Below are 8290 nucleotides of genomic sequence, written 5' to 3'. Positions count from 1 at the left end.
GGAGAATGACGTCGAGAAGAAAGTAGGGGACGACGGGCTACGCACATTCGCTTCCCTGCCAAAGAATCCTTCAAGTCAGTTACCAGCACCGCAGCTCGATTTGACAGCGATTACGAGATATTTAACAGGCTCCATGGAGATAATCTGGAGAGCTGGTTGACAGATATACAGCAGCTACGAGAACAATGCTCCTCGGCGGACACTAAAACGTTAGAGAGTAGTATACGGCCATATGTCCAGTAGAAAGACCTGCTGCTATAGGTCCACCTCAACAGAGAATTCTTCGTGGAGAGTAAACCGCATAACAGCTACGGTGCTTACATAACGTGACCTAGTGATGACAACCTGCGAGCCCCAGCGTGCACCAGCAGTCACCCCGCGATGATCCGTGGCACACCGACATTCAGCGCGAGCCGTTGCATTTCCCCACAAACATGGAACATCAGAGCTCCAGATTGAGGAGATCGTCGATCAACGCGGTAGCCTCCAGCGCCGCAAATCAGTGCAAAAGGACATGCTGATCTTTCTAAAGGCCGTGGACCCCCAAGGACGGCACTAGCAGAAAAAACTAGGAACTAGACGTGTGAGCCTTCCACTACCCCGTTTATCCCTTCCCCGTCCAATGTGCCGCCAATCTAGGCAGGCAGATCGGTCGCACGCCTACGTAACCCCCTCCCCACAAAGGGTATGCATGTTTTATTAAAGAACTAAGTATGTACTTCTGACGCTGAAGGAGTGAGGACGCCCTCATCTTGCACATATGGCTGATCATGGCAGAGGTATTCCTTACGCTTCGCTCAATACTGCGCCGTGTTGGGGATACCATGCATAAATGCTACTGTAGAGGAAGAGCCAGACGACGGAGCCAGAGCAAAACGTTTACTGAACTAAAACCCAAAAGGAATAATAATGCACGCCCTCTTAGCTCGGGGATTAGCACGAGCCCAGCTGTTTATCCACCTCTTCCTTAACACTCCCCCGCCCGATGAGTCTCAAAATCTAGACCTCAAGAGGATGAAGTAGCTGAATTGGTCTTCTGATGAAGGAACCAGTGGCTGTCTTGAGGGTGCACGATCGCACAAGTCCATCACGTCCAGTATGAAGCTCCTGCACCCTTGCTAGCTTCCAAAGCATCCTTGGCTGCCGCTGATCCGCCAGTAGTACGAGTTGATGCGGTTGAACGCTGTTGGAGGTTGCATGTCGACTCCGGTTTGCAGATCTAAACTGTAGCAAGTAGTCCTTGTTCCACTGCCTCCAGTATGCAGTGAGGAGCCTTTCCTTTGCTTGAAGCGCTTCTAACGGTTCGGCGTCTACGCACGCTGTCTGACGTCTCTTAATTGGCGGCAACGCCGTGAGTCGCTTCCCCAATATCAGATGCGACGGAGACAAAGCTTGGGTGTCGCCAGGATCTTCTGACATTTGTGTCAATGGCCGTGAGTTGACGATCGCTTCGACTTCTGTTAACACGGTCAGCAACTGTTGAAAGTCTAGCTGACTCCGACCTAGTGTTCTTCTGAGAGCATCTTTAACTGAGCGTACCATACGCTCCCAGAAGCCTCGCCACCAGGCGGCACGTTCGGCAATAAACTCCCATGTTATTCGTGCTTGTGTCGCATACTCCCGTACCGCTTGGAACTGATTCGCCAACAAGGCAGGAATCTCTCGAGCGGCTTTCTTAAAAGTTAACAAGTTATCTGAATAGACCTTCTTTGGCAAACCTCGTCGTGCTACAAAGCGTCTGACGGCCAAAAGGAAGGTCCCGAAGGATTGGTTGGAGACGAGCTCAAGATGAATTGCCCTGGTGACTGTGCAAGTAAAAAGAGCCACGTTCGCTTTCCGTTGCCCTTCGGCCGTTCTGTAATAAAGTGGCCCCGCAAAATCTACGCCAACGACTTCAAACGCAAGTTGCTGAGTGACCCTATCGGCAGGTAAGGGTGCCTCCTGCTCTGTGCAGGGGCGTGTCTTCAGTCGTCGACAAAAAGACATTGATAAAGAGCATACTTCACTGACTGACGACCTTTGATTATCCAGAATTCTTCTCTTAACTGGTGCAGAGTTTCCTGTACACCGGCGTGGGACATCCTTAAGTGCTCTCTGAGTATGATAAGCAACGTGAACCAAGCCTCTGACGCTGGCGGCAGCAATATGGGATGCTTGGCTGCTTGTGACTGCTGAGAGCACTGCAGACGACCCTCTAGTCGCAGTAGTCCATCGTTATCCTGGTAATGGCGAAAGTTCTCGAGATGAAAGGACCTTTCTGTTAGTAGCTTTGTCTGAGTAGCCTTGATCCAGTACAGCTCTGATGACGCCATTTCTTCAGTAGAGAGAGGACCTGTTTTCTTTACGTTTGACCGCTTCGAGTTGTGTACGTAGCGCGGTATCCATGCGGTGACTCTTAGAAGTCGGTTGGCACTACTGAAACGTTCGGGTGAAAGCAAATGTGTCGTGCAGCTGACGAATGCCACCTGAGCGTCCAAACATTCCTCGTCTCCTTCAGTATGATCTGGAAATGCTGTGTGGTGCCATAAATCTGGCTGGCTCAGCCATCGTGGGCCTTTCCACCAAACTTCACAGTCACGCAGCTCATGCCCCTTAATCCCTCTCGTGAGAAAGTCTGCCGGATTCTCTTCACCAGGACAATGACGCCATCTTTCAGGAGAAGTCAGCTCATGTATCTGGCGCACCCGGTTTGCCACGTAGGTCTTCCATCTGGATGCCGATCCCTTGATCCAATGCAAGGTGATTAAGGAATCTGTCCAGCATACATAATCGAACTCTGTCTGCAAAGCAGTGCATACAAAGCGATATAATCTGGCAGCAAGAAGAGCTGCTGTGAGTTCAAGCCTCGGAACTGTCTGGCGCTTGAGAGGTGAGACTCTGCTTTTGCTAAGTAGAAATGCCATGCCGCGAGAACCGTCGTCGGACAAATGCTCGAGGTAGACTACCGCACCATATGCCCTTGGGCTGGCGTCTGCGAAAATATGCAACTTGCACAGCCTGTCGACGAATGAGTTGCTCGCTAGCACCCTAGGAACAGATATACGTTGTAGTTTCGCGACTCCATTGCACCACTCTCTCCACTCTGCATCGATGTCTGAAGGTAACTGATCATTCCATTGCAATCCTGCCTCCCAAATCTTCTGGAGCATGATCTTGCCCGAAATAGTGAAGGGTCCTAACAAGCCAAATGGGTCATAAATCCTGGAAATGGTCTGCAGTACATGTCTCTTGACACTCTCCTTTTCCGTCATGGAGTCCAGGACAGACGCAACTGAACATCGTAACTGATCATGTTGAAGATCCCATATGACCCCAGAACCTTCTTCTGATTCTGTGTAGTCTCCGTTGTAGAGTTCCCCTTTTGAAATATCTCTCGTAGAAGTGCCTCGTCGTGCCAACACCATCGGACTTCGATCGTTATTGTAAAGGGGCACGTTATTTTATTCCCCCCATTCCACCAAGCACTGGGGTAGAGTATCGCCTGTTGCGATGAAACTCCCCACTCTCCAAGGCCGAAAATAAAGTTGTTGTTGTTGTTGCCTCGTCGTTAGTGACCCACTTCTTTATCTTCATGCCGGCCGCTTCGAATATGCTCAGAGTTTCCTCATGAAGTGTCCTGGCATTTCCTGATGTGCTGACACTGACCACTAAGTCGTCCACGTAAAAGGATTGCTCCAAGAGCGTAGCAGTCTGCAAGTAATCCTTCTCTGCTTTCTGTAAATGATGCTGAATGGTCGCGGACAGCAGGAACGGACTAGATCGTGCTCCGAAGGGCACTCGTGTCATGCGCCATGTCTCAATAGACGGTAGAGGCTGTCCTGCGATCGGCGTCGAAGTGTACCATAAGAAGCGTAGAGCGTCTGTATTCTGTTTGTGAAGTGCAATCTGCAGGAAAGCTTTCTCGATGTCTGCCACCATGCCTATGTGATGCATTCGAAACCTTAAGAGCAGAGAAAGGATGTCAGAGTTCAAGTTTGGACCGGCGTGCAGAACTTGGTTCAGGGATAGAAAACCCGGAGCACTCGATGAGGCGTCGAATACAATTCTAACTTTCGTAGTCTCCCTCTCGCGTCTGATAACTGCATGATATGGCATGTAATATTCCGGGGCAGCAACAGGTGATGGTGATGCTGCATCAATACACTCGGCATGACCGTTAATGAGATACTGTCGTATCACCTGATCGTATTCGTTCATGACCTCTTGATCTCTCAAAAGTGTACGGGTGGTGCTGCGTAAACGCTGCTCCGCTATATCCTTGTTGTTTCCCAGTCGTGAGACGAGGTCTTCATTCCACGGCAGGCGCACTGTATAACGACCATATTCAAATCTGGTTGTGTCCTGAAACCTCTGGAAAACCTCCGACTCTTCACTCTCAAAAATACCAAGGTGCTCTAACTCCCAGAAAGACTGCAGCGCATTGGAGACCTCGTCGTGGTTAACGCTGGACACTTGCACATGTAGGGCGTTAGACTCGTAACCTGATTGCTTTCCCGTAGGGCCTTGTAGAGTCCATCCGAAAATGGTTTCCATGCCGATGAGATTGTCACGAACTCGTACATGTCTCCCTGCGACAACGGACCCATAGAAATCTGCTCCTACGAGTATCAGTATTTCAGGTGACGCGTCAGCGAACGTAGCTTCATCTGCTAAAGACATTCTCTCGGACTTCAGCTGAGCAAGAGATTTCTGGTCAATATTAGGAAGATTGCCGATGCAGATTTCTGGTATCTCAAGAGCTTCAATGCAAACTTCCTCGGAAGTATACTGCGACCGAAGCCTGACTTTCACCCTACGATGCAACGATTCGGTTCCAGCCTTGCCTACCGTATTGATTACCAAATGCTCTTTCCCAACAGTCGGTAATTGCAACTTCTTGGACAGTGCTCGCTTAACGAAACTTCTTTGACTTCCCCCATCTATGAGGATACGGACGCACTTCTCCTTTCCTCTGGCCGCGCAAACGACTACTTGCGCAGTCTGCAGCAGGACTATGTCCTGTCGCAAACCTGTACGTTGCCACGTGCCACTTGCGAGTACCGTCCCTCCAGACCTTGGTACTGTACTCTTCTGCTTGCACAGCACAGTTAAGTGTGATCCATTATATTTTCTGCATTTGAGGCTACGAAATGGTCGGCAGACCTTTGCTGTATGATACTGTTTGCCGCATCGGAAGCATCTGTGGCTGCTATGAAGCCTTTCTTCCAACTCTGCCACATTTGCCTGTAAGTTGCAATTCAGCATCTCGTGATCATTCCCGCAAAAGAAGCAGGGCTCCGTCTTGTCACGAGCGTTAGTCGGTTTCCTGGCTTCGACGCCAAGAGCGGAGGCGGACGACAGTCTTTCAGAAGAAGTTTGCCGTAACTTCCTCTGGGTCGTCGGAATAGGCCTCCTCGTGTCGTAGACACTGTCTCCTGTAGCCAGTGGCAGTTGCTCCCTGCACTCAGCTTCCATCTTGATAAAGTCTAGCAACTTCGTGAGAAGTATCTCATACCGATCTTCTGCCGATGTAGTTCCAAGCGATTGTTCGTCGCCGTGAACCTTCCTCTGGAAGCTGAGAATCATATCTTGCGGAACCGCTTGTTGTAGAACAGGAAACAGTAGAGAGCAAAACGACTTTGAGGTAGTACCCAGCGCTTCTAAACTCCTCATATGAGCCTTCACTGTGTCGTGAAGACGTCTCAGTTCGAGAACATTGCGGGAGGAGCGTACTGGCTGAAGACCTAGCAACCGTTTCAGATGAAACTGTACCAGCATGTTTGGATTTCCAAATCTTTCCTTAATCATCTTGATCGCAGTGCCGTACATATCTCCCGTCAGCTGGAGGCCCTTTATTGAAGCTGCAGCCTCGCCAGTAAGAACCGCTGTCAGGTAGGACATCTTCTCGTTGTTCAACAAGGAAGCATTGCTGTCTACCAGGGACTCGAACCTTATCCAAAATTCCTGCCAGTGCTCTTGACTGCCATTATATTTGAGGAGTTCCAACTTCGGTAACTGCGATCTGTGACGGCTATCTCCTACAGTTCGACTACGTTCTCCAATGGGAAGCGCCAGCTCACCAGGATTTCTGGACTCCAGTATGGAACCAGCTCTCAAAGACTGCGCGACGATATGTTTCTTCAGTAAGCAGGTGATGGTGGTTACCCAGTCTTGATAGTCGATCATTCTCTCCAGTTCCGCTTCAACCTCCTCGACTGTAAACATAGACTCCAACTTTCTGTCCACGTCATCCAGGCTGGCGGAGAATTTGACGATGCGCTCAAGCAGTACCTCACAACGAGTGGTGTGATCCTGAGAGCTTCCAACGACCTGCATAGTTTGCTCGGCTTCATTCAGTACAGTGGTCAATCTCTGCCGAAACGACTTCCTCTTTTGCAGGAGAAAAACCCTCGAAGTCGATTCCTGTGACGTCTACGTCATCGTGCTGGCCTGTGAATGTCCTCCACTCTCAAGTCCCTAGCAGGGGTTCCCGGGTTTCGGCACCAAATTTGTGTAGAGGAAGAGCCAGACGACGGAGCCAGAGCAAAACGTTTACTGAACTAAAACCCAAAAGGAATAATAATACACGCCCTCTTAGCTCGGGGATTAGCACGAGCCCAGCTGTTTATCCACCTCTTCCTTAACAGCTACCTCATGTTCAATGGTATCCAGCCTTCTTTTATCCAGCAGTTCTGGCTTCGTGATCGTCTGAAACGTATCCCTGTTTCTCAAGGCAACCGAATCTCCACTCCAGCTGTGGTGTCTGGAATTTCGCTGGGTTTTGCAGCAGACTTCCCAGACAAATGTAGCCCCATAGCCTCCTATATACTAGTAGTATATAGGAGGCTATGGTTGACCAGAGTTCCCCATGAAGTCGGCCCAGGACGCATACTAGCCAACGTGTCCCCCACTCTTTCCTGCTGTCCGCTCTCCGCATCTGTTCGCCGCTCATAGCCACAGTTGCTTCGCAACACAGCACTAACACGGAATAAAAAAAAAATCAAGGTGACCAACATGTTTGTGACTACCCAATACCAGACCACCATGTAAAAACGCAAACAAAACCCTTCTCTAGCTGCGTCTAATCTCACTCATGGCATGAGTGAAGGGCATCGGCTACGCATGGGACCTCATGCGTCTTGGTTCACCTAGGTAAATTTGGGGCAGGACAATTTTTCAGCATGCTTATCATACAGAATGTTCGCAGGTTGCATACCAACCTACCTGTCCCGCACTCCTTCCTGCTGTCCTCTCTCCACGTCTGTACGCAGCTCATAGTCACAATTGCTTTGGTGACCGTGTCCACGTCCATTTGATACCGAACACTACCACTGCCATGTACAAAACGTGCAATTGTGTCGTCCCCTTCTCTCTCTCCGTCTAATCTCACTCATGGCAAGAGTGAAGGGCATTGGCTTCTCATGGGGCTTAATGCCTCTCGGTTCACCGAGGTAAATTTGGAGTAGGACAATTTTTCGGCTCATCGTACAGCATGTTCCAGGGTCACTTCCCTTTGCCCGGTGCCATAACGAGGTGCTTGTCCTCATCCTAAATGATGGTGTCCTGGTCATAAACGTGGCAACTTGCATGGGGTCCGGCATGTTATTGCACTCGCGCACCACCTACTTTCCTCGACGATGTTTGTGTCGGCGTCGGAGAACTGCTGCAGAGCACGTTTGTCGACTTTGATGCTACAGTACTTTTTCAGCATGCTCTGGGCTAGAAACTGTGGCCACGGCAAAAGCTCACACTTATTTACTGCACTGGCAAGGTAGGTAGATTTAGCCATCATGCGTCGCTTGAAGTATATATTTAACGTCCTACCTTCTTCAATGCTCCGTGACACTGAAGTGACCATCTTCTACACGTCACACATACATTAATAACCAGCCCCTTGATACATTTCCCCTACCGTACATAAAGCGCCTGATTTTCATGAATGAAATGTGAGCTGACATGAGTCTCTCAGTCACGCTATTCTTTGCCGGGAGATAGGCCGCTTTCACCAGCCACCTGTATCTGTTGAATGTAGACTAGTGAGGGGCTTGTCTCTTGCTAACCGACAGTGGGCACGATGCACAAAAGAGGAAGGAGGCAAGGTCGACATTTGGAAATTCTAGTCGAAGTAGTGCATGGCAAGTCAACGGCAACACAAGGAGATTATTCTCGAACCACAAGCGATCGCACGCCGAGCAACTATACCCAAATGGGTTCCCCTTGAAGCACTTCAAGCCCTTCATAGCTCTTTCGGCTTTTGCTTGCCTTTGACTCCTCTTTGCCTCCATTTCGGTGGCAGGTACTGAAGGGTCTT

The 8290-nt window shown here is 49.8% G+C and overlaps 2 protein-coding genes across 2 annotated transcripts; both read right to left on the bottom strand.

Annotated features, from left to right (window-relative positions):
- Positions 1 to 1964: 1964 nt before the first annotated feature.
- On the bottom strand, positions 1965 to 3404 carry LOC135367512 (uncharacterized). Its single transcript, XM_064600812.1, has one exon. The coding sequence runs from the start codon at positions 3402 to 3404 to the stop codon at positions 1965 to 1967; it is 1440 nt and encodes a 479-aa protein (XP_064456882.1).
- Positions 3405 to 3435: 31 nt separating this feature from the next.
- LOC135367511 (uncharacterized) lies at positions 3436 to 6315 on the bottom strand. Its single transcript, XM_064600811.1, has one exon. It carries the CDS (start codon positions 6313 to 6315, stop codon positions 3436 to 3438), a length of 2880 nt encoding a protein of 959 aa, XP_064456881.1.
- Positions 6316 to 8290: the final 1975 nt, after the last annotated feature.

This window comes from Ornithodoros turicata, chromosome 8, assembly GCF_037126465.1.
Source record: "Ornithodoros turicata isolate Travis chromosome 8, ASM3712646v1, whole genome shotgun sequence".
Taxonomy (NCBI): Eukaryota; Metazoa; Arthropoda; class Arachnida; order Ixodida; family Argasidae; genus Ornithodoros; species Ornithodoros turicata.
The sequence above is the reverse complement of the archived record's forward strand: the minus strand, read 5'-3'. Positions and strand labels throughout refer to the sequence as shown.

Coding starts and splice junctions, on each gene's coding strand:
- LOC135367511 (XM_064600811.1), bottom strand. CDS start 6,315: ATGCAGGTCGTTGGAAGCTCTCAGGATCACACCACTCGTTGTGAGGTA.
- LOC135367512 (XM_064600812.1), bottom strand. CDS start 3,404: ATGGTGTTGGCACGACGAGGCACTTCTACGAGAGATATTTCAAAAGGG.